Source organism: Oryctolagus cuniculus, chromosome 10 (assembly GCF_964237555.1).
Source record: "Oryctolagus cuniculus chromosome 10, mOryCun1.1, whole genome shotgun sequence".
Taxonomy (NCBI): Eukaryota; Metazoa; Chordata; class Mammalia; order Lagomorpha; family Leporidae; genus Oryctolagus; species Oryctolagus cuniculus.
Genome location: NC_091441.1, coordinates 104001708 through 104027743, shown reverse-complemented (window position 1 = coordinate 104027743; position 26036 = coordinate 104001708). Strand labels below are relative to the sequence as shown.

At 41.3% G+C, this 26036-nt stretch overlaps 1 protein-coding gene across 4 annotated transcripts in view; it reads left to right on the top strand.

Annotated features, from left to right (window-relative positions):
- The first annotated feature begins 5368 nt into the window (after nt 1-5368).
- Nucleotides 5369-26036, top strand: part of TOPAZ1 (testis and ovary specific TOPAZ 1) — a 76848-nt gene continuing 56180 nt past the window's right edge. The window contains exons 1-3 of one of the 4 annotated variants that reach the window (XM_051851862.2): nt 5557-6151; nt 6759-6820; nt 7139-9207. In XM_051851862.2, the coding sequence (XP_051707822.1) occupies nt 5572-6151; nt 6759-6820; nt 7139-9207 (2711 nt within the window). In that variant the 5' untranslated portion in view covers nt 5557-5571. Of the gene's footprint in view, nt 6152-6758; nt 6821-7138; nt 9208-26036 lie in introns of those variants that run through there. The other 3 variants (XM_070049987.1, XM_070049986.1, XM_070049985.1) reach the window with 3 other exon arrangements.

Genomic DNA, 26036 nt, shown 5'->3' with positions numbered 1-26036 from the left:
TGGGGTTCAAGAAGGATTTGAGAAATCCAAAGGGCAGATTGCATATTCACATTGATAATGACAGAAAACTTCCTCAATCTAGAGAAGGGTGCAATTATAAAGGCACAGAATAGGCAGATGTCAACAGATTCCACTCAACCAAGTCTACCCCAAAATAATTATAATCAAAGCTTCTAATCTAAAGATAGAGAGGGGGCCTGGGCTGTGGTGTAGCAGGCTAAGTCTCCACTTGCGGCGTCAACATCCCATATAGGCACCAGCTCATGTCCCAGCCACTCCTCTTCTGATCCAGCTCTTTGCTTATGGCCTGGGAAAGCAGCAGCAGATGGCCCAAGTGTTCGGACCACTGTACTCATACAGGAGACCTGGAAGAAGCTCCTGGCTCCTGGCTTCAGATCAGCTTAGCTCCAGCTGTTGCGGCTTTTGAGCAGCGAATCAGCGAATGGAAGACCTTTCTTTTTGTCTGTAACTCTACACTCAAATAAATAAATAAAATAAATAATCTTTATTTATTTATTTTTATTTATTTATTTATTTATTTTGACAGGCAGAGTGGATAGTGAGAGAGAGACAGAGAGAAAGGTCTTCCTTTGCCGTTGGTTCACCCTCCAATGGCCGCCACGACTGGTGCGCTGCGGCTGGCGCACCGCGCTGATCCGATGGCAGGAGCCAGGTGCTTCTTCTGGTCTCCCATGGAGTGCAGGGCCCTAGCACTTGGGCCATCCTCCACTGCATTCCCTGGCCACAGCAGAGAGCTGGCCTGGAAGAGGGGCAACCGGGACAGAATCCGGCTCCCCAACCAGGACTAGAACCCAGTGTGCCAGCGCCGCTAGGTGGAGGATTAGCCTTTTGAGCCACAGCGCTGGCCTAAAATAAATAATCTTTAAACAAAAAAGAGATAGGGAGGATTCTTGGAGCTGGTGTTGTGGTGCATTTGATTAAGCTGCCACCTATCATACCAACACCCCACATGAGCATCAATTCAAGTCCTGGCTGCTTTGCTTCTGATCCAATTTCCTGCTAATGTGCCCAGGAAAAGCAGTAGAAGATGGCTCAAGTGCTTGGGCTCCTGCGACGTGTATGGGAGACCTAGATCAAGTTCCTGGTTCCTGGCTTTGGCCTGGCCAGCTCAGACTGTCATGGCCATTTGGAGAATCAATCAGTGGACCAAAGATCAGTCTCTCTCAATCTCCCCCTCCCTCTGCCACTCCCATTCAGCCTGTCAAATGAATAAATCTTTAAAAAAAGATTCTCAAAGCTGCAACAGAAAAGAAGTAGATAACACATAGGGGTATCCCCATTCACTTTATGTAAGACTTTTCATCATCATTGGCCAGTGCCGCTGCTCAATAGGCTAATCCTCTGCCTGCAGCACCGGCACCCTGGGTTCTAGTCCCAGTCGGGGTGCCAGATCCTGTCCCGGTTGCTCCTCTCCCAGTCCAGCTCTGTGCTGTGGCCCGGGAGTGCAGTGGAGGATGGCCCAACTCCTTGGGCCCTGCAGCCGCATGGGAGACCAGGAGAAGCACCTGGCTCCTGGCTTCAGATCAGCATGGTGTGCCGGCCACAGCGTGCTGGCTACAGCGGTCATTGGGGGGTGAACCAACGGAATGGGAAGACCTTTCTCTCTCTCTCTCTCTCTCACTGTCCATTCTGCATATCCAAAAAAAAATACTTTTCATCAGAAACTTTACAGGCCAGGGGGAAGTATAATGAGACTTTCACAGCACTGACTGAAGAAAACTGCCAACCAAGAACACTTACAAAGCAAATCTATCTTTAAGATAAAGACATCACCAAGGAAAAGCTGAGAGAATTTATCACCACTAGACATGCCCTACAAGAAATGCTAAAGGTAGTTGTTCAAAATGAAAGAATCACATTGTTTAGAAGTAAAACACCAAAAGGTAGAAAACTAACTGGTAAGAATAACTACACAAATTCAGAATGCTCTGACACTGTAAACATGGCACATAAATCATTCATATCTTTAGTATGCACACTAACAATTAAAAATAAGATTAATTACTTTAATACATTAAGAGGTAATACTGAAAATTATAAAATGGAACATCGAAAATTCAAAGTACATGGGATAGGCATTTGGCTGAGTGGTTAAGACTCTGGTTAGGATGGCTGTGTACCACAGCAAAGTACCTAGGTTCAGTACTCAGCTCTGATTCCTGACTTCATCTTCCTCCTAATGTGGACCCTGACTTTAAAAAACAGTGATGATTCCAGCAGACTCATAGGATGGTGATGTCCTAAACAGCACTCTGGCCTCAGAATCAGCCCTTAAGGCATTAAGATCCAGTTGAAAAGCCCATGAAATACTTTTCAGGCATGGAAAGCCAAGACACTCTGGCCAAAAAAAAAAAAAAAAAAAATGACCTAAATGAAAGATCTCTGCGAGTGAGATCCCAGTGGAAAGAACAGGTCATCAAAGAAGGAGGTACCTTTCTCTGAAGGGAGGAGAGAACTTCCACTTTGACTATGACCTTGTCTAAATATGATCAGAGTCAGCCAACTCAAAAGGCTTCCATAGCCTTGGCAACTCATGACAAAAGCCTAGAGTGATTACTGACGCCATAAACAAGAGTGTCAGTTTGTTAACTCAACAACAGGAGTCACTGTGCACTTACTCCTCATGTAGGATCTCTGTCCTTAATGTGCTGTACATTGTGATTTAATGCTATAACTAGTAGTCAAACAGTATTTTTCACTTTGTGTTTCTGTGTGGGTGCAAACTGTTGAAATCTTTACTTAATATATATTAAATTGATCTTCTGTATATAAAGAGAATTGAAAAGGAATCTTGATGTGAGTGGAAGGGGAGAGGGAGTGGGAGAGGGGAGGGTTGCGGGTGGGAGGGAAGTTATGGGGGGGAAGGGAGGGTTGCGGGTGGGAGGGAAGTTATGGGGGGGAAGCTATTGTAATCCATAAGCTGTACTTTGGAAATTTATATTCATTAAATAAAAGTTAAAAAACAAAACAAAATGAAAACTATAATCTTCAGCTTAAAATAATGGATGGATTGAATTGAAGTGAAGTAAATTAAATGAGTCATTATATGAGAATAATTTTGAAGACACTAAAAATTTCTGTTGGTTGAATTCTAAGATTCTGTATTTATATTCTGTTATGGATTATCTTGAAAAACTACTAGTAGTATTGTGATATTATATATTTTGCATAGTTTCTTGTTCAAATATTCCTTTTCCCTAGAGGATTAAACAGATATGCAAGACAAAAAAAATAAGAAAAGAAAAAACAGTGATGACTCAAGTAGTTGGAGTCCTGCCACCCATGGAGACCTGGATTGAGCTCCCAGCTTCAGCCCTCCGGCCATTGTGAACATCTGAGGAGGGACCTGGCAAGAGTATTCATTCTCTCTCTAAACTTTTTAAAACTTCAAAGATTTATTCGAAGTGTGGAATGAAAGAAAGAGAGAAATGAAAGGGCTATCATCCATCTGCTGCTTAACCATCTCCCCCCCCCCGCTCCCCCCCCCCCCCCACAATGGCCCCAACAGCCAGCACTAGGCCAGGCTGAAGAAAGAGCCAGGAACTACTCCATCCACCTCTTCTAGATGGGCTATACAAACCCAAGCATTAGGGCCATCCTCTGCTACCTCTGAGGGACATTGGCAAGAAACTGGATAGGAAGCATGGGAGTAGCCAGGATCTGAACCAGATATTCCCAATATGGGATGTGCGTGTCCCAAGCCGTGACTTAACTTACTGAGCCATGATACTCACCCCTAAAATGTTTTGAAAATTTCAAAATGTGGGGAGAAATGGAATGTAAGTATAGTTTTTGTTAGTATTTTTATCTCTTTTGTTTCTTTTCCTACCTCTACAGTCAACAAGGGAGCAAGGATGGTTCAGCATACACAAATCAATAAATATGATCTTCCACATAACGAAAATGAAGGAAAAAATGACCATCTAAAAGAAGCAGAAAAGAGCATACAATAACATTCAATATTCTTTAATGATTAAATGGAAAAAGTTGGCATATGAAGAATGTATCTCAACATACAAGTCATTTGATCTCACTTATATGTGTAATTAAAAAGGCTGATCTCATAAAAGTCAAGAGCATTACTGTGATCACCAAATTGCTGAAAAGAAAAGGAGGGAGAGAGGTTGGGGAAAGGTTGATTATTTAGACAGGAATAGCTAGCTTGATAAAAATAAGAACTTATGGTGGTCCATTGCACAGTAGGGTGATTATAGATAATGATAATGTTCTATAAATATTTTCTAAAAAGAAAAAAGCTAGGATTTGAAGGTTTTTTAAATCATAAAGATGAATGAGATGTACTAGTTCACCCTGACTTGAACATTATACACTTCATACATGTATCAAAATATCACATGGTGCCAATAAATATGGGTAATTTTTTTGTCAGTTAACATTTTTCAAGTTTTCAAAAATGATGATTTTATGGCTCTCACAGGAGTAAAAGTGAAAGGTTTTATTTCTCTGATTAGGCAAATTTTATAATCAACGTTTCAAAGAACAATTGCAGGGAGCACATTTTTACATCAGGAATATTGAATGCATGTAGAAATGGAGGCAAAACTGGCTTCTTCAGCAGTGGGGGTGGGAAGTCAATTACATTTCTACTGGACAGAATTTTCACATCTATAGACCATTGTTTTAAAAGATTTATTTTATTTATTTGAAAGACAGAGTTACAGAGTGAGGTAGAGACACAGAGAGAGGTCTTCCATCTGCTGGTTCACTCCCCAGATGGCTGCAACGGCCGGAGCTGCATGGATCGGAAGCCTGAAGCCAGGAGCTTCTCCCAGGTCTCCCACGTGGGTGCAAGGGCCCAAGGACTTGAACCATCTTCTACTGCTTTCCCAGGCCATAGCAGAGAGCTGGATGGGAAGTGGAGCAGCTGGGACTAGAACCAGCACCCATAAGGGATGCCGGCGCTTCAGGCCAGGGTTTTAACCCACAGCACCACAGCGCCAGCCCCTAGACCATTGTTTTTAATGACTGTCAGGAATCTGCAATCTATAGAATTGTGAAACAGTTTCCACAAGAACCAGAGAGATCTTTGGAAGGATGACTTGTATCCATAGCTTTCCACTGAAGCACAAATCGTTCCCTACAGGGACAGTTAAGACAAAACTCCTAAATATTCAAGGTTCACATCATACCCCACTTGGGGTTTGGGCGTCTCTCTGTGAGTTGCAGCCTTGGAGCACAGGAGATTCGCCAAGGGGCAAGCTGGGGAATGCCAAGAAGCCTTTGCCACGTGAGGGGCATGACCTGGCAGCAGGTGGCAGCTTGACTGAAACCGCTCAAAGACGGCGGCACGGAGAACATTTGGGCTGGGTCAGTCATGGACACATGAGGGCCAGGGCTGGAGTCATGGCCAAGAGGGGCCAAGCAACAGGAAAAGCAGGAGCGGGCAGACCTAATGGCCGTGGATGAGAACTGAGGCCGGGAGAAGACTGTCCGATGGCCTCTAGGTTTCAGGCTCAAAGAACCGCCTGCATGGTGGCGGTACAAGCTCGCGAGGAGTAACCAGCTAATGTCTGCGCCTCCCAGTCCGCCATGCTGCGGTATCTGGCTGAGCGCACCACAAGACGTCAGGACGGAAGCCGTGGGCGGACACGGGTGTCTGGGGGCGGCTGCGACTCAGAAGGTCCAAGCCGAGGCGCGTGCACAGCCTCACTGCAGCCCCACGCCGACGAAACGCCTTCGGGAGCCACGAGGGCCCGCGGGACTCGCGGCCCTCACGCCCGTTGGGCCTCGCCGCGCCCTCCCGGCCGGCCGCGCGCGGGCGCCCCACTTCCGCTTCCGGCGGCGCCGAGTGGTGGACGGCGCAGGAGCGGGCTGCGGGCCGGGGCGGTGGGCGTCCGACGGCGGCGGGAGCGGGCTTCTCCGGGCTTGGGAGCGGCTGCGAGCGGAGGCCCAGGGCGGATGCGGTGGCCGACGTCCCCGGGCCCCGCCACGGCCCCTGGGCGGGAAGGCGACGACGGGCGAGGCCTGAGGAAGCGAAGCCGGCGGCAGGCAGCAGGGCCCCAGGAGGCGGGCGGCGGCGAGCCCGAGGCCCGGAGGCGCGAGGAGAACAGGCCGAAGAGGAGGATGGTGGCCCGGGTGTCTGGGAGAGAAGTAGAAAGTGACAAGTCGGGTGAGGTGCCCCTGGCTGGGCCAGCCGCGAGGCGGCGAGTGGAGGGTCGGGGGACCAGGTGGGCCCTGCAGACCCCTGGGCCCGGACAGACAGAGCTGCAGCGAAGGAGGCGGCGCTCGCCTTGCCCTGGGGGAAGAAAGAGTAAGGAAGCCTTGAGCGGTTGCGCTCATCAAGCTTTTGCACCCCAGACTGTGCCGTCTGTGCTGTACCACCGGTCTGTAACTTGGATCCGTGTGGTCTTAAATGATGCACCTGGATGACCAGGGTTTTCTTAGGTGTTCGTTCTCATGGGAACCCTTGATCGGGATTTCTGTAGGAGGAATTCCCACTAGTATGGTCCATATTTGCTGCCATAGAATGATGATGCTAAGGGTTCTTCGGCTGCCTTAGAATTTATTCCGCTTTATATGTAGCTCCACAACAGAAAGTAGGTATTTTCTTTTCTTTTCTTTTTTTTTTTTTTTGAATGTGTATTTCCATACAGCTGTCAGGGGGAATGGAAATGGATGGCTTCACGATTAAAAATAATAATAATAATAATAATAATAATACTGCTTTTTTCCATTAGTGTATAATGTTTTCTGATATGTTTTGTTGTTTTGATCAGCCAAGGAAAAAAGAAAAGTTACTGAAGCCTCAAATGATGATCTACAGCCAGGGATTGACCTGGTAAGAAAGGAATCATTAACCAGTTCATCATCTTTCTAAATAGTGGAGTGCAGTGAATTTCAAAATAGGGCTTTCTTGCAATCTTTGGGTAAGGAAGATTTGGTAGAAAGTATTAAAAGAAGAATACAAATAAAGTTTAAAAGGTTACAAACTTAGCCTCTCCAAATAACTGAAAATAAAGTTATACAAAATATTAAGGTTGCATTTCAAGATGAACTGTACAAGAATACACCAAAATATTGTAATTGCTTATCACCTGGAGTAGAAAAGAATGCCACTTTAAAATTACATGATTCCAATTGTTTCCTCCATCCCAAGGGTTGTAATGATGAAAACAACTTTGCATGTAAACTTGATGATGGATGTGTGCATGTCGCAGAAAATTCCACAAAATTAAAGAAAGAAAACCTTAGAAGTCTTGCAGAGAAGAGTGACACAAATAGTATTCCTGAGCTCTTACAAACTGAAGAAAATTTAATGGGAGTAAATAAATTATGGCTTGAAAGGAGTGATTTATACCAAAGTAAAAATAATGGCTTACTTTCCTACCTCCAAAGTGAAAAAAATAAATATTCATTAGAAGAGAGTAATGTTGGGAGAAAAACCAGGAAAAAGATGAAATTGTCTGAAAAAGAAGAAAAGGTTCTTGAGATGAATTTCTCTGATGTGTCTAAAAGCTCTGAGTTGGTGTTGCAAGAAAACCAAGTGGGTGCCAAGGGTAGAGAAGCAGAGAACCTAGAAGATTCAAGAAGTCCTAAAATTGAATTAAGAAAAGTAAACCACAAAACACTCTGTCCAGTGGATCATTTATTAAGTCTCCCAGAAACAGTAGAAATAAAAAGTCCTAGACATCATGTAAATGCTGTGTTTCAGAAAACCCTTGAGCCTCTTTTGAAAGAAGAAACAAAGAACGCTTTAGAGTCCATAGGATGTAAAATTGAGCAAGAAGAGAGTTTGAATGACAAACAATCATTGACAAACTCTATAGTGAAATCACCTAGTGATTGTCATCGTTCTGAAAAGAAATCTGCGCGAGAAGACTTGAGAAATGAAGCTGAAGAATCAAAGTTCAGTTGTCACAGAACAATACCAATGACTGGCAAAAGAATTTGGCCTTACTATTCATGTGCTAGAATATCTGCCAGATGTTGGAAAAAGACTTCCTCGCCACAGTCAGATTGCTCTCATCCTGGGTCTCAGGAAAGTTTTAGTCAGGATGATTTGCTTAGTGACCAAACAAACCAAACTCACTTGGCTGACTCCAAATTGTTGTTACAGAGTTCCTTAACAGAAAAAAGCATTGACTCCTCAAGTAAAGAAAAACTGGATTCTAATTTAAATGGCTTGTCTTCAGTTTCTATGGTAGGACCTACTTTGGCTATAGAAGAATCTATGGTCAGTGATGTTAAAAAGACAAAGTCAGAGGACCACAGCAAAATTTCAGAGGTAGTTACTAATATCACTGAAGATACTCCATTAACTGTGACTCAAAGCTCAACAGGAAGTAAAAAAAAAGACAGAGGGAATTTAATGAAACCTAATTTGATAGCAGCTTCCCAGGATGGCCAGGAAGCAAATAACTTTATAGGCAAAACTATTCCTCGAAAAGCCTGCATTGCAAAGCAAGCACTTATGGTTCCAGACTTGGTTAAAATATTGAACACAGGACGGCTAACGAATTTTAAAATTCCTTTGCTTAAGAATAAGACAGAAAAAAAAAGAGAAGTAAATGCCAAGTCATCAGAGAGAGAAACATACAGTCCCTTAGAACTTCTTGACAGTGTATCTGGAGCAGAGGGAAGACAGAATAGGAGTAAAGAAAATGTCTCCACAGCAACTTCAGTACCTTCATCTTTGAGTCTACCAAGTAATATAACTCCAGTGCTAGCTAGCTCTGACTCACTCTACAGCAGGAAGTGCTGTGGTATTTCTCCAAGCTTTACAAAGCAAGGCAGTGATAAGCCATCTCATCAAATCTCTGAACCAGTCAATATTGTTGCTAAGAAAAAAGTTGTTTCTTTTGCAATTGAAAATACTTTTTCTTGCAATCCTAAGTGTTTAGAGGAAAGTCCTTCCTTCTGCTGTAATGAACAAGAAGTATTTGAACCAATGTCTTCTGAAGCTAGTGGTAGAAAAATGACTAAGAGATTTTCAGAAATTAAAGTCGGGTTTCCAGATATTCTTAAAGCTTATGAAGATGATGTCCTCTTGATTGATGTAATTCAAGATGACCCAGACCTCTTTGGAGTCTCCAGTGAAGGAGATTTCTCATTTACTTCAGAGGTCCCCAAGATAAGCCAGGAGCCCAGTGTTGCTGAAGAATGGCAGTCAGCAGACTGCCAGCCTATGGAACTTCCAGAAGAAAGTGAAGCAAGCAATGACTTGAGGTATGCATGTGCAAGTGTGCCTTTTGGTGCAGATTCTTGTTAGAGATTTCAAGGGCACCCTTTGTTCTTAGATGTTACTAATGTATTTGGTGATCATTGAAGCTCCATTTTAAAATCTGTTAATGCAATATAGCATATCCAGTATAATTTAGCATATTACTGCCGATACTCATAAATGTCATTATGCTAAAATTTAGAGTTGAAATAAAGAATTATATAAATCTTGAATGCTATAATGGAGCAGATTAGCTATTCAGAATTCAAAATGATGGTTTATAAAATGGCTTTTTAAATTACCAAGATTGCTGATTTCAAACATCAGATTTATTTCAGTAAATTATTCAACTATAAATAGGTAAACTTAATTACCCACATAACTTACTTAGGTCAGTGCTATACAGTGTAACCCATTTTCAGGGGCACCTTGTGAGATAAAACATTTTGGAGAATAGAGAAGCCTTGGACATCTTTGTTTGAAGAAATTAAGGGCTTGGAAGTAGAGTCAGCAGTTAAACTAATTTCCAGAGGAAAACAATGTAGAAATTTTGGATGGAAGTACTTTAAAGATGATGTTTTTAAATGGTGATTTTTCTCCTCCAAAAAAAGGGGCTACTTCTTTAAGTTTAATGGAGCTAACAAGTATCCTTTATGCTTAGAAACTTAGTCTATTCTGGTTGGCCCCAAGTTTATTTAACATTGTATCATATTTTACTAAACTTTTAGAATTTTTCAAGCCCTTATATTTGTATGTTATAATACTTGAATATTGGAATGACTTGTGAACAGACTCAAGGAGACATAAAAACACTTTCCAGTAAGATTTAGTGATACATGACTTGAATTTTCTGTTATTTATACATTTTTAGTTACTTTTGGGATATCTTAACTCTTCTTGATGTTCTTACAGTGCAAGAGCTTGTAACTTATCACCAGTTAGAATGCTTTCTATGTGCCAACTGGAGGACAAGAGCTTTATTTATCATTTCTAATGATGTAATGAGATAGGATAATAACCCTCCTATTTTGAAGGTGAAAAAACTGAAGATGACAATTTGTCACTTCCCAGTATTATTCTGTTAATAATAGAATATGGACTTGAACTTGGTCCTGTCGTAGTTTATTGGCTGAGAGCTTGAACTTTGTAGTATGAACTAGGCTTTTGAGTCTTCTCATTGTTAGGAAATAACTACATGACCTCTTTAAGCAAGTCATTTCATATTACCTGTAAAATGGGAAAGTCCTTCCCTCAGGGTTGTGAGGATTAAATCAAAGGATGGATGGAGAAGATTTAGCATGGTGTTGGATGAGTCATAAGGGCTCAGGAAGTATTTGTTAAAGTTTCAAAAAAGTTATAGCATGCTTCCTTTGAGAAATAAAAAGAAAAAAATAGAACAAATCTTAGATTCAGGAGCAGGCTTCTCTTTTGACAGGATACTGACAATAAGCTACAGCCAAAAGTAGAAAGAAAGAAAGATGAATTAAATTATAGAAAGTTCTTTATTATTTTTTAAGAGAATAGTGGCTGATTTTGTAAAAATGATACTACATATTCATCATGCTAGTCTATAAAAGGGGATTAAATCCCACCACTAAACAAATTAATTACTCTTTGTATGTATCATTCCAGATACCTGTATGCATCAACATGACATAATATTAGAGGAATTGAATATGCCAATTTTCAGTGGAAATATTGAAGATAATTTACATTTAAGTAGAAAGGGCAAGAAACTGAAAAGAAACCAAAGGCATGGCAGAATCAGTGTACTTCTTTGCCACAAAATAGTAATAAAATTATCAAATTGTTGAACTCTTCACTTAATATAGAGTTGATCTTCAGTGTATAAAGTTAATTGAAAATGGATCTTAGTGGAGAATGGGACTGGGAATGGGAGGAGGAGGAGGAAGGGTGAGAGTGTGGATGGGAAGGCAAGTTTGATGGGAAGAATCACTATATTCCTAAAGTTGTACTTGTGAAATGCATGAAGTTTGTATTCCTTAAACAAAAGGTTTCTTTGGGAAAAAATTCAGATGACTAAAGAAAATGTAAATGGCATAAATTTTAAATAGAAATAGAAAATTTTAACAAAAATGTTAAGGGCAAGATTGGTGACAAAATGACTATGTACAGCTTTGTTCGTTTTTCATATTAGAAAAGCAAACACTGGCCGGCGCCGCGGCTCACTAGGCTAATCCTCCGCCTAGCGGCGCCGGCACACCAGGTTCTAGTCCCGGTCGGGGCGCCGGATTCTGTCCCGGTTGCCCCTCTTCCAGGCCAGCCCTCTGCTGTGGCCCGGGAGTGCAGTGGAGGATGGCCCAGGTGCTTGGGCCCTGCACCCCATGGGAGACCAGGAGAAGCACCTGGCTCCTGGCTCCTGCCATCGGATCGGTGCGGTGCGCCGGCCGCAGCGCGGCGGCCATTGGAGGGTGAACCAACGGCAAAGGAAGACCTTTCTCTCTGTCTCTCTCTCTCACTGTCCACTCTGCCTGTCAAAAAAAAAAAAAAAAGAAAAAGAAAAAAGAAAAAAAAAAAAAAAAGAAAAGCAAACACTGTTTAAAGTTGGAACACACATTAAAAAAGACAGATAACAGGCGCCATTGCTGTGGCATACCAGGTAGAGCCAGCGCCTTCATGAAGTGCCAGCATCCTGTGTGGGAACTGGTTCCAGTCCTAGCTGCTTCACTTGCAATTCAGCCCCCCGCTAATGCACCTGGGAAAGCAGCAGAGAATAGTTTAGGTACTTGGGCCCTGGCATTCACAGAGAAGGCCCTGAGGAGGTCCCTGGCTCCTGGCTTCAGATTGGCTCAGCTCTGGCCACTGTGGCCCTTTGGGGAGTAAACCAGCAGATGGAAGAGCTGTCTCTGCCTCTCTCCCTCTCTCCCTTTCTCCAGATCTGCCTTTCAATTAAATAAATCTTTTACAAAAAGGTAGAGGTAACAGAACTTAAATTCTGATTAATCCTCCTTATTTTTTGCCACAGTGTCTTGGCTTTCCATGATTGAAGTGCTCTCATGGGCTTTTCAGCCAGATTAGAATGCCTTAAGGGCTGATTCTGAGGTCAGAGTGCTTTTAGGGCATTTTTCATTCTGTAAGTCTGTTATATGGACTGCTTCCCATGTTGGAGCATCACTCCTTTTTAATTCTATTATTATTATTACCAGACACATAATCCTATTTATATGATCACTTTAACACTTAATCCTATCTATATGATCACTTTAATGCTTAAACCTTCCATATGATCACTTTAACACTTAAAATGCTATTTTTACCACCCAGCTTAAGGGGATTTAGGGTGCCATGGCAAGGTTTAAACTGTACCCTTAGAAGTAAGTCCATAGGAATGTATACAGAACTATACAGCTTTATAGTTACAAACTTCATATTGTTTATAATTATAACTTTAGGAGCATGGCGATTCTTCCCATCTACACTCCCACACATCTTCCTCCTCCCTCTCATATTACCAGTGTTATTTTTACCAAGATCTATCTACAGTTAACTTCATACACATATAATTAACTGTTAAGTAAAGAGTTCAGAAAATAGTATGGGGAAAAAAAACACTCCTCAACAGTCAAGACAAGGGCCATTCAAAGTCATTGTTCTCATAGTGTCAATTTCACTTCTACAGATTGCCTTTTATGTGGTCTGTTAGTTTTCACAGATCAGGGAGATCATGTGGTATTTGTCCCTTTGGGACTGGCTTATTTAACTAAGTATAATGTTTTCCAGATTCATCCATTTTGTTGCAAATGACTGGATTTCATTTTTTTTTGCCCCTGTGTAGTATTCCATTGTGTACATATCCCATAATTTCTTTATCTACTTTTCAGTAGACAGTCATTTGGGTTGATTCTATGTCTTAGCTATTGTGAATTGAGCTGCAGTAAGCATGAGAGTACAGATAACTCTTTCATAGATTGATTTCATTGCCTATGGGTAAATTCCCAGGAGTGGGATGGCTGGGTCATATGGTAGGGCTATATGCAGGTTTATGAGAAATCTCCAAACTGTCTTCCATAGTGGCTTTACCAGTTTGCATTCCCACCAACAGTGGATTAGTGTGCCCTTTTCCCCACATCCCTACCAGCATCTGTTGTTAGTTTATTTCTGTATGTAAGCCATTCTAACCAGGGTGAGGTGAAACCTCATTGTGGTTTTACTTTGCATTTCCCTGATGGCTGGTGATCCTGAACAGTTTTTTATGTGTCTATTGGCCATTTGGATTTCCTCTTTTGAAAAATGTCTGGGCTGGCGCCGCGGCTCACTAGGCTAATCCTCCGCCTTGCAGCGCCGGCACACCGGGTTCTAGCCCCGGTTGGGGTGCTGGGTTCTGTCCCGGTTGCCCCTCTTCCAGGCCAGCTCTCTGCTGTGGCCTTGGAGTGCAGTGGAGGATGGCCCAAGTACTTGGGCCCTGCACCCCATGGGAGACCAGGATAAGTACCTGGCTCCTGCCATCGGATCAGCGCGGTGCGCCGGCCGCAGCGTGCCAGCCGCGGTGGCCGTTGGGGGGTGAACCAACGGCAAAAGGAAGACCTTTCTCTCTCTCTCTCTCACTCTCTCACTCTCTCACTCTCTCACTCACTATCCACTCTGCCTGTCAAAAAAATAAAAAAAAAATTTAAAAAATATCTGTATAAGTCCTTTGCCCAGGTCTTCACTGTGTTGTTTTGTTGTGGATTTTTCTTGATCTCTTTATGTATTCTTGTTATTAATCCTTTGTCAGTTGTATGGTTTGCAAATAATTTCTTCCTATCTGTCGGTTGGCTCTTCACTTTCCTGAGTGCTTTTTTGGAATACAGAAGCTTCTTAATGTTATGTGATGCCATTTGTCAATTTTTGTTCTGATTGCCTGTGCCTCTGGGGTCTTTTCCAAGAACGCTTTGCCTGTGCCAATGTCTTGCAGTTTCCCCAAGGTTCTCTCATAATTTGATTGTAATGGGTTGCAAATTTAGGTCTTTAATCCATTTTGAGTGGATTTTTGTGTAAGGTGTAAGGTAGCGGTCTTACTTCATACTTCTGCATGTGGAAATCCAGTTTTCCCAGCACCATTTGTTAAAGAGACTGTCTTTGCTCCAGGGATTGGTTTTAGCTCCTTGGTCAATATAACTTGGTTGTAGATGCTTGGAGTGATTTCTGACATTTCTATTTTGTTCCATTCGTCTATCCACATGTTTTTGTACCAGTTCCAGGCTGTTTTTTTTTAATTTTATTTTTTAATATATATTTTATTTTATTTAATGAACATAAATTTCCAAAGTACAGCTTATGGGTTACAATAGCTTCCCCGCCCCCCATAACTTCCCTTCCACCCACAACACTCCCCTCTCCCACTCCCTTTCCCCTTCCATTCACATCAAGATTAATTTTCAATTATCTCTATATACAGAAGATCAATTTAGCATATATTAAGTAAAGATTTCAACAGTTTGCAGCCACACAGAAACACAAAGTGTAAAATACTATTTGAGTACTAGTTACAGCATTAATTAAACACCTAAGAGTAATTGTGTATTAATTACAGAGTTCAACCAATAGTTTTAAGTAGAACATAAAAAATACTAAAAGGGTAAAGTATTAAGTTCTTTTTTTTTCTTTTTTTGTTTGTTATATAGTTTTTTTTATTTAATAAATGTGAATTTACAACGTGCAACTTTTGTATTGTTGTGGCTTCCCCCCCAACCTCCCTCCCTCCCATGGCCCTCCCCTCTCCCACTCCCTCTCCCATCCTGCCCTTCATCTAGTTTCATTTTCAATTACCTTCATATACTGAAGATCAACTTAGTATATACTAAGCAAGGATTTCAACAGGCTGCACTCACACAACCGCACAAGGTATAGGGTATTGTTCGACTAGTAGTGTTGTTTTTAAGTTTCATAGTAGAACACATTAAGGACAGAGATCCTACGTGGGGAGCATGTACCCAGTGACTCTAGTTGTTGATTTAACAATTGGCACTCTTATTGATGACGTCAGCAGTCACCCGAGGCTCTTGCTATGAGCTGTCTAGGCTATGGAAGCCCCTTGAGTTCACCGACTCTGAACTTGTTTAGTCAAGGCCGTATCACAGTGGAGGTTCCTTCCTCCCTTCAGAGAAAGGCGCCAGGCTGTTTTGATTTTAACTGCCCTGTAGTATGTTTTGAAATCTGGCATTGTGATGCCTCTAGCCTTGTTTTGTTGTATAAGATTACTTTAGCTATTCAGGATCTCCTGTGTTTCCATATGAATTTCAGCATCATTTTTTCTAGTCTGAGAAGAATGTTGTTGATATTTTGATTGGTATTGCAATGAATCTGTAAATTGCTTTTGTAAGCACAGAGATTTTGATGACATTGATTCTTCCAACCCATAAACATGGGAGATTTTTCCATTTTTTTGTGTCTTCTTCTATTTCTGTTTTAATGTTTTGTAATTATTGTAGAGATATTTGACATCCTTGGTTAAATTTATTTCAAGGTATTTTATTTTTGTAGCTATTGTGAATTTGATTGATCTTAGAAGTTCTTTCTCAGCTGTGGCGTTGTCTGTGTATATGAAGGCTGTTGATTTTTGTGTGTTAATTTTATATTCTGCTACTTTACCAAACTCTTTGTTGAGTTCTGATAGTCTCTTAGTGGAGTCTTTTGGTTCCCCTATATGTAGAATCTTGTCATCTGAAAATAGGGATAGTGTGATTTCCTCCTTCTAATTTGTATCCTTTTGATTTCTTTTTCTTGCCTAATGACTCTAGTTAAAACTTCCAGTTCTGCATTGATAGCAGTGGTGAGAATGGGCATCCTTGTCTGGTTCTGGATCTCAGTGGGAATGCTTCCAACTTTTCCCCTTTCAGTAGAATGCTGGCTGTGAGTTTGTCATATATCACCTTGAATGTGTTGAGGAATGTTCCTTCTATACCCTGTTTGCTTAGAGTTTTCATCATGAAAGGGTGTTGTATTTTATCAAATGCTTTCTCTGCATCTATTGAGATAATCATGTGGGTTTTGTTTAGCAGTTTGTTAATGTGATAAATCACATTGATAGATTTGCAAATGTTGAACCATCCCTGCATACCAGGATGAATCCCAGTTGGTCTGGCTGATAGTTCTGATTTGTTTTTGGATTTGATTGCTAGAATTTTGCTGAGAATTTTTGAGTCTATGTTCATCAAGGAAATTGGTCTCTAGTTGTCTTTCTCTGTTGTATCTTTTTCAGGTTTAGGGATTAAGGTGATTGCTGGCTTCAAAGAAAGAATTTGGGAGGATTCCTTCCCTTTCAGTTGTTTTGAATAGCTTGAGAAGAATTGGAGTTAGTTCTTTAAATGTCTGGTAAAATTCAGCAGTGAACCCATCCATTCCTGGGCTTTTCTTTTTGGAAGAGCCTTTATTACTGATTGAATTTCTGTCTTGCTTATGGGTCTGTTTATGTTTTCTGTGTCTTCTTGACTCAATTGAGGTAGGTTTTATGTGTCCAGGAATCTATCTATTTCTTCCACGTTTTCTAGTTTGTTGGCATACAGCTCTTTGTAGTAATTTCATTATCATTCCTTTTACTTCTGTCCTGTCTGTTGGTATGTTTCCTTTTTTCATGTCTAATTTTATTGATTTGGGTCTTCTCCCTCCTTTTTTTTGTTAGTTGGGCCAATGGTGTGTCAATTACATTTACTTTTTATAAAAATCCGGCTCTTTCTTTTGCTCATCTTTTGTATTTTTTGTTTCAGTTTTGTTAATTTCTTCTCTAATTTTAATTATTTCTTTTCTCCTACTAGTTTTGGGTTTGGTTTGTTGTTGTTTTTCTAGGTCCTTGAGATGCATTGATGGCTCATTTATTCGGTGCCTTTCCAGTTTATTCATGTAGGCATCAGTTGCTATAAACTTTTGTCTTAACATTGCTTTTGCTATATCCCATAAGTTTTGATATGTTGTATTGTCATCTTCATTTGTCTCTAGAAATTTTTTGAGTTCTCTTTTGATTTCTTCAGTGTTCTACTGTTCATTCAGGAGCATGTTCTTGAGTTTCCATGTGTTTGCATATGTTCTAGAGATTCTGGAGTGCTGATTTCCAGCTTCATTCCATTGTGATATGAGAAGTTGCATGGTATGATTTCCAGTTTTTTGAATTTGCTGAGACTTGCTTTATGGCCTAGCATGTGGTCAATCCTAGGTAAAGTTCCATGCACTGGTTAGAAGAAAGTGTATTCAGCCATAGCATGGAAAATTCTGTAGTTATTTGTTAGGTCCATTTGGTCTGTTGTGTCCATTAACTGTTGTTTCCTTGCTGATTTTCTGTCTGGTTGATCTGTCCATTGCTAAAAGTGGGAAATTGAAGTCCCCCATTACTATTGCATGGAAGTCTGTGTCTCCCTATAGATCCATTAACATTTCTTTTAAATAGCCAGGTGTCCTGTAATTATGTGCATCTGTGTTTATAATAGTTACATCTTCCTGTTGAATTGGCCCGTTAGTCATTATATTGTGCCCTTCTTTGTCTCTTTTAACAATTTTGTGTAAAAGCCTATTTTGTCTGATATTAGAATGACTATACCAGCTCTTTTTTAGTTTCTGTTAGCATGGAGTATATTTTTCCATTCTTTGACTTTCACTCTGCATGCATCTTTGTTGGTGAGATGTGTTTCTTGTAGGCAGAAAATACATAGGTTTTGTTTTTTAATCCATTCAACCAGTCTGTTTCTTTTAAACTGGAGTTGAGACCATTTACATTCAAGGTGACTAGTGATAAGTAAGGACTTTGCCCTGCCATTTTTCCTTAAGGGTTCCTGTTTTGCACTTTGGCTTTCCTTTGTACTTTTACTAGGAGATTTCCTGCCTTCACCGTCTTTCATCATGATGACCATATTTTTGTGTTTCTGTGTACAGCACATCTTTAAGCATGTTTTGCAAGGCTGGAAAGGTGGTGACAAATTCTTTCAGTTTCTGTTTGTTATGGAAGGTATTTATATTGCCTTCATTCATAAATAAGAGCTTTGCAGGGTACAGTATTCTGGGTTGACTTGGACTTTTTCTCACCATTCTATCCTAGCCTGTAGGGTTTCTGATGAGAGTCTGCTGTGAGTCTAATTGGAGATCCTCTGAAAGTATTCTGGTGTTTATCTCATGCACATTTTAGAATCTTTTCTTTATGTTTTACTGTGGAAAGTTTGACTACAATGTGCTGTAGTCAGATCTTTTTCTGTAGACCAGATCTTTTCTGGTTATGTCTTAGGAGTTCTGTGTGCTTCCTGTATTTGTATGTCCCTTTCTTTCTCCAAATTAGTGAAGATTTTTGTTACTATTTTACTAAAAAGGCATTCTAATTCTTTCTTTCTTTCCATGCTTTCAGTAACTCCTAGGACCCACATGTTGGGTCATTTGATAGTATCCTGTAGAGTCCCAACAGTGTTTTTTTTTAGTTTCCTAATTTCTACTTGTTTTTGGTCTGACTGTATAATTTCCTGTAATTTGTCTCATAAGTCAGATATTCTTTCTTCTACTTCACCAATTCTGTTTTCAAGACTTTTCACCACACTTTCATTTGTTTTATTGAATTCTTCATTTCCAGTATTTTGATATCTCTTCAATATCTCAATGTCATGTATGGATTCCATTAGTTCATGTGTTTGTTTCTGATTACTTCTAATTAACCCTACAATCAATTTTTCCAATTCCATTCTTGCATTTCCACAGTATCTTCATCTTCATATTCTAGTTTTGAAGTATTATGTTCTTTTTGGTGTGTCATGTTGTCTTCCTTATTCTTACTTGAATTGCTGCATTTATTATTTGTCATTTCTGGAGATACTTGTTGATTGGTTTCTTCTTTGTTTTTTCCCTGTGGCAGCTTTTATCTTTGGACTATGCCTCTGTGGATTAGTGGAGTGTGGCATGTGGTGGGTATGGCCAGGGAGCCCTGTTCAGTGCTCCAGGCTGATGGGAGTATCCAAGGTGACATCAGGTTGGGCATAGTAAATCTCTTTTTTATCATTTTTTTTTTAATCAGAGGGGAGATTTGTTCTGCTCTGTTGGCATAGTCTCAGCTCACCACTAGTGCCTGGTGCTAACCCCAGTGGATATAATATTCATCCATGCTGCCACAAGAACGACACAAAGGATCTGTATAGTCCTCGGTGTAAGCACAAATTCCACAGCAATGACCACCACCAGAGAATCAGGGAGCCTGGATCAAGTGGAGCCTCCCACAGTGTCTGCCCAAAGTCGCAGCCACACTCTAGCCCTCCCATGCAGTCTTAGTGTTTCACAGTCATGGCACACAAACCTCTCACAGTCACGATGCCCAACCACCCACCCCCCTCGTCAGTTCTTTCCGCCTGACCACTCAGCTGTTGCTTGGTTTGCAGACACAAGCTAGTAAAGCTATTAGGTAGGTAAAAAATGGTGCCTGCCCTCTATCGGCTTGTTAGAGGGCACTGTTGCAGGGTGTTGGGGAGAGAGAAACATGCCCCCCCCCCCCCCCCCCCGCTTTTTCTTCTCCTCTAGTTTGGCAGATATACTACCCCTGACAGGGCTGTAAGCTGGATTCCCTCCAGGCTCTTCCTGCAGCTTTATTGCCAGTGACTTGGGCTGCTGCAGAGTGGTCTCGCCTCATTCCAGGGCTGGTGCTGAGGTCCTCAGCTGCTTGGATCGAGTTGTGCACATCCACACCCTCCACATAGGTCCACCGTGTCCCTCTGTGTGGAGTTTCCTCTGCTGTTTTCCCTCTAACTCTTCCCTGAGACTGTACTCTCCACTTCTTTAAAACTATCTTCTCCTAAACTAGAGCAGTAAGCTCCTTCTCTATTCGAATATCTTAATCTAATTCTAGTAGTCTGAATTTAAAACAGTTCTTTTTGGTTGTTTGTTTAAAATGATTCTGTGTTTATCATGAATACTTTATACTGTCCACTAATCTTACTATTTTGATTCATATCTTGAGTTAGCTAGATTTCGGAACAAAACTGGAGAAGTGTTCATCATTACCATGTTTTCTAAGGTCTTGGGTTCATAAGATTGACATAATTTGGTTTAAAATTATCAGTATACAGTTTTCTTTTTCACAACTGTGTAGACATTGCTCCTGTGCTTTCTGGATTCTATTGTTGTACTAGAAAACCATGAATAAACTAACATTTCTGTTTTATAATTGGTAATTATGTATCAATTTTTCCTGAAACTATGGTGAGCTATTTTGGTTTGCAGTGTCAAGTTTTTACTTCAAATAATTTTTCTGTTGTCTCTAAACTTCATTTCCCTTCATTTCAGAAGCACCAGTTAAACTTTTCTTGGCTCTTTTTTTGCCTTGCATATCTGATTCTGAAATTTTTAAATGAGCCTTGTTTTCATATTTTAATTTTTGTTCTGCACTGAAAATCCCAGTTTCACAGTCATTTACAATGTTAGGATAAACCTTAATGGGGAAAACTAGAGGATTTGTAATCACATATGAAATGTCAGGAGTCACATATAAAGTTGTTAATGGCTCCAGAACTAAATAAAGCTTGAAATATAATTTCTTTTCTTTATATATATATATATATATATTTTTTTTGGACAGGCAGAGTGGACAGTGAGAGAGAGAGAGAGAGAGAGAGAGAGAGAGAAAGGTCTTCCTTTGCCGTTGGTTCACCCTCCAGTGGCCGTCGCAGCCATTTCTAATGTCAGTTCTGTCCATTTTACCACTTGCTCAGTTCATATGCTTCTGTTCTATCCTCTAAGATGCTGAGAGGTTGAAACCTACTAGAATGAGTTTTTAATTTTACAATATAAAAGTGAAAGATAGAAAGACTAGGCCCAGATATTGTCAGAAGCTCTGGGCTGCCTATTAGTGGTAAAGCCAGCAGATGAACCTGAACTGATTAAATTGTCGGAGAAATAGTGTCAGACCTGATTAGGGACAATTTGTAATGTTTTTAAATGGTGGTAGAAGACTTATTCACTGTCAGGCTCAACAGTGGGAAAGTGTATATTAAAATACAAAGCATTAAAAAAGTATTAGAACTTATCTACTAAAATTTGAATTGGTGAATTCAGAAATTTGTAATGGCTGAAATTGGCCAAACTTTGTAATTTCCTGCATCATTAGAAATTACCTGAGATTTCCAATAATAGTGCAGGATAGTTAATCTGTAGTAGATTATAGGATTATTATTATCTGCTAAACTACCAGTTGAATTACACTACAGCATGGATTATTGAGATTTTTAAGAATCTGCCAGAAATTGATGGAAATTAATATGTAGGTAGGGAAAGAAACTAATGTGTTTGAAACAAAAATATAGAAATTTAAGTATAAGAATAGTAGGAATTTATAAAAGAGAAATTAAAAGGCACTTGGGGCCAGCGCCACGGCTCACTAGGCTAATCCTCCACCTGCGGCACCTGCACCCTGGTTTCTAGTCCCGGTTGGGACGCCGGTTCTGTCCTGGTTGCTCTTCTTCCAGTCCAGCTCTCTACTGTAACCTGGGATAGCGGTGGAAGATGGCCCAAGTGCTTGGGCCCTGCATCCGCATGGGAGACCAGGAGGAAGCACCTGGCTCCTGGCTTTGGATCGGTGCAGTATGCTGGCCATAGCAGCCATTTGAGGGGGTGAACCAACGGAAGGAAGACCTTTCTCTCTGTCTGTTTCTCACTGTCTAACTCTGCCTGTCCAAAAAAAAAAAAAAAAAAAAAAAAAAAGGCCTTGGATCTTTGGAGTTTGGATTGATTTAGATTAACAAAGAGGAATGGGGAAAAATTTGAGAGGTAAAGTAGTGAAGTGGAATATGCAGAGGGAAACGTAGAGGTAGACGTGAATGTGATGTATATGGGGAAGGCTTTTGTGACTCCTTCAGGCAGAGGCAGGAGCCTTACATTCCCATAACACCCTCTGCTACCTCATTGATGCGCTGGTTTCATTACAGCAGGATATGCATGTCCCCTACTTGCTAAACTTGGGCTTGAGAGTAGGACATGTCCTTGTCTTACTTAACTTCGCAGTCCAGTCCCTCATACATTGAGGGAGAGGAGAGAACTAGGTTTCAATGCCTATTTAAGAATATTGCAGGGTTGGCGCCGTGGCTCAATAGGCTAATCCTCTGCCTTGCGGCGCCGGCACACCGGGTTCCAGTCCCGGTTGGGGCACCGAATTCTGTCCCGGTTGCCCCTCTTCCAGGCCAGCTCTCTGCTGTGGCCAAGGAGTGCAGTGGAGGATGGCCCGGGTGCTTGGGCCCTGCACCCCATGGGAGACCGGGAAAAGCACCTGGCTCCTGGCTTTGGATCAGCGCGATGCGCTGGCTACAGCGTGCCGGCCGCGGCGGCCATTGGAGGGTGAACCAATGGAAAAAAGGAAGACCTTTCTCTCTGTCTCTCTCTTCTCACTGTCCACTCTGCCTGTCAAAAATAAAAATAAAAAAATAAAATAAAAAAAACTGCAGACTGTTTCACAAGTGCCTAGATTGGAATCTGAATGTAAATGAAGACAGTGGAGCCTTTCAAAAGGAAGTAAATATGGAAGATTGGTGTGAAAGAAGGTTTGATAAGTAAGGTGATGCCAGATCAGGGAAGTTGACAAATTGAGTTTGAAACTTTCATATGAGCACAGAATCAATGATGATGGTCAGGGGTTATTGGTTATACTCACCATTGCAACTGGACATATATCCGTTAGGCCATTGTCCATCCCAGAACTGAAAAATTACAGACTTCAGTGGAGGGGTGGGGGCCAGAATGGATCATACCAATGCACAGAAAAGAGAAGTCTAGTACTTTTGGCCAGGGGTTTGAGTCCCATTTAGACCCATGCCTAGCATGTATCTGTTGTGAACAAATTATATCTGGGCTCTAAATAACCAACTGCAGTACTTTCTCAGAATCTGACTTGATCCCAGTTGATTCCCTCAGAAGGGTTGGTCTTCTAGAATAGAATATTCTTACCACCAATTTTACCAAATCAAATGATTTAAGAAAATCAAAACATAGGGCCAGCGCCATAGCTCACTTGATTAATCCTCCGCCTGCAGCACTGGCATCTCAGATGGGCACCGGACTCTAGTCCCGGTTGCTCTTCTTCCAGTCCAGCTCTCTCCTGTGGCCTGGGATAGCAGTGGAGGATGGCCCAGGTGCTTGGGCCCTGCACCTGCATGGGAGACCAGGAAGAACACCTGGCTCCTGGCTTCAGATCAGTGCAGCTCCTGCCATAGTGGCCATTTGGGGGGGTGAACCAACAGAAGGAAGACCTTTCTCTCTGTCTCTTTCTCTCTCACTGTCTAACTCTTTCTGTCAAATAAATTCAAAAAAATTAAAAAATCAAAACCAAAAACAGGTTTCCACCAAAAGAAAGGGTGTTTTCTTTATTGTGACTCCCTGCATGGTTTTCAAGAAGCTTACTTTTCTGTGCTGGCCCTTTGTATTGTATAGCTGGTTAGATCCTATAGTGTAAGTTTTTGTACTGCATTTATTAATCCTAATAACTGATTTAGTGTCTGTTCTGTGCTAGATAAATTATTTCATTTAATGCAATAATTCTGATGCCAAAACTTGTCCTCTCTTTATAATTGAATCAAAGTGATTGACTTGCCCAAGGATATATGGCGTGTAAGTATCATAGCTCTCTGGAACTACAAAGAGCCTGCTCAAAGTCTCTTCCCTCTCTCCACAACTGTCTGTTAGAAAAGTGGTGTTTTGTTTATTTCTTTGGCTTTAATTCAATTATTCAATTTCTCTATAAACTATCACTTTTGATCACTTTCTCTCCCTAGTGGGGTAATATGGAGAATCTTCATTCTGGTGTTTTTCTCTTTGGGACTACAGAAAACATTGTTTCTTGTGGGAATAAAGAATATTGTGCTTGGTTGAACAACTGTAATATCAGGAGACCTAAGCACCTCCCAGCATGGCATCATGCTAGGGAAGCTCTGACCCAGTGAATTGGCACAGTAACATTTCTGTTGTTATGGCTGTGCTGACTGCAGTATAATTGCCCTAGTAAATAGGTGGCAGTCCTGTCCTATTCACAAACTGTATGTGACTGAGTAAATAGCGAACATTGACTGTACTCCGCTGGTTGTTAGCTTCTCAGGAGGAGACAATAGCATTCTGAATTCCTCTCTTGGGCAGTACTTTTCACACTATTAATTTTAGTAATTAGTCTAAAGCAGTCATCTTCTGACGTTTTTCAGTTACCCACAAGAAAGATAATGTTTTTCATTACTGTACAGTGTACACATAAAAATAACCTGACACAGTAGGTTTACAAAAACAATATTTTCCTTATTATAAGTGATATGGTCTCATCTATTTCAGTGTTTAAAAGCTTCCTGATTGGGACACAATTAATTTCATCACTCACTTGAAAAAAGCTCTGAGACAGGCCTGGCTTTATATAATCTGTATAGGTCTTCAGAGAGATTTCAGCCTCTCTTAACAGCTACAGCCCCATTTTTGGCTCAGATCTCTCTCTTTCTCTTTTTTTTTTTAATAGGCAGAGTGGCCAGTGAGAGAGAGAGAGAAAGGTCTTCCTTTGCCGTTGGTTCACCCTCCAGTGGCCGCTGCGGCCTGCGCACCACGCTGATCCGAAGCCAGGAGCCAGGTGCTTCTCCTGGTCTCCCGTGGGGTGCAGGGCCCAAGGACTTGGGGCCATCCTCCACTGCACTCCCGGGCCATAGCAGAGAGCTGGCCTGGAAGAGGGGCAACTGGGACAGAATCCGGTGCCCCGACTGGGACTAGAACCCGGTGTGCTGGCGCCGCAAGGCGGAGGATTAGCCTATTGAGCCGCGGCGCCGGCCTCAGATCTCTCTTGCTTCTCGGTATTTCTATAGCTACATCCAAGTCTGTTTTCTCTCCTTTACTCTTTCTACCTTTCATTTTTTCCTTTCCCACGCTAACTTTCCATTCCACCAATGCAAAACTATAACATGTTTCTGTAGACTGCACTTTTGCTCAGTTTTTTTTTCTTTTCTAAATTGGGTGGATTTCCTTGAGTATCTCAAGTTCAAAACCTAGACTACTGATTACAAGAGGACCACATGTAATTTGATCTTCCTTGTAAATGAGCTATTCCTGGTAACAAGTTTCTTACATCTGTATTAATGATACCAGTAGTATTATAAAAACTACATTAGTGCTTTGAAATTAAATCTATCTACTTGGTATACCTATTTATGAATGCAACTTTCAGGATAATTAGAGGCCACAGAAGTCTCCTCCTGTTCTTCTCTATGGAGTTACTTAATCCTGTTCATGCTGTTACCTCAATCTACCTCATGACTGTTCCTTCTTCTCAGTTCATGCTGCTACTCTGTTAACTTTCTAGCAGATTATTATAAACGCCTCTTGGTTGATCTTCCTGAACTCCCTTAATATCTCCTTTACCATGTGACATTCTGAAGTAGAAATTCTTCTGCCAGTGACTATTGAGACTGCCTCACCAGGTCCTAGTCGCCTTTAGAATTGCTTGGCCTGGCTCTCTAAGGCTCTGCATTGGATCTTCGTTCCCTTCCGTCTCTGAAAACTATGGCATTGAAGGAAAGAAAGTGCAGTGAGAGGCTAGTGAAAGATGAAGCGTGCAACTTGCTGTTTCCATTATGTGCTGTGTACTGTGATCTTTTTGCATATGTTGATATGTTGATCTAAAAGTCTCTTTCGTTTCATTCAGTTTTTTGTTTGTTTTTTTTGTTTGTTTGTTTGTTTTGTTTTTTTTTTTGGACAGGCAGAGTGGACAGTGAGAGAGACAGACAGAGAGAAAGGTCTTCCTTTTGCATTGGTTCACCCCACAGTGGCCGCTGCGGCTGGCGCACCTCGCTGATCCGAAGCCTGGAGGCAGGTGCTTCTCCTGGTCTCCTATGAGGGTGCAGGGCCCAAGGACTTGGGCCATCCTCCA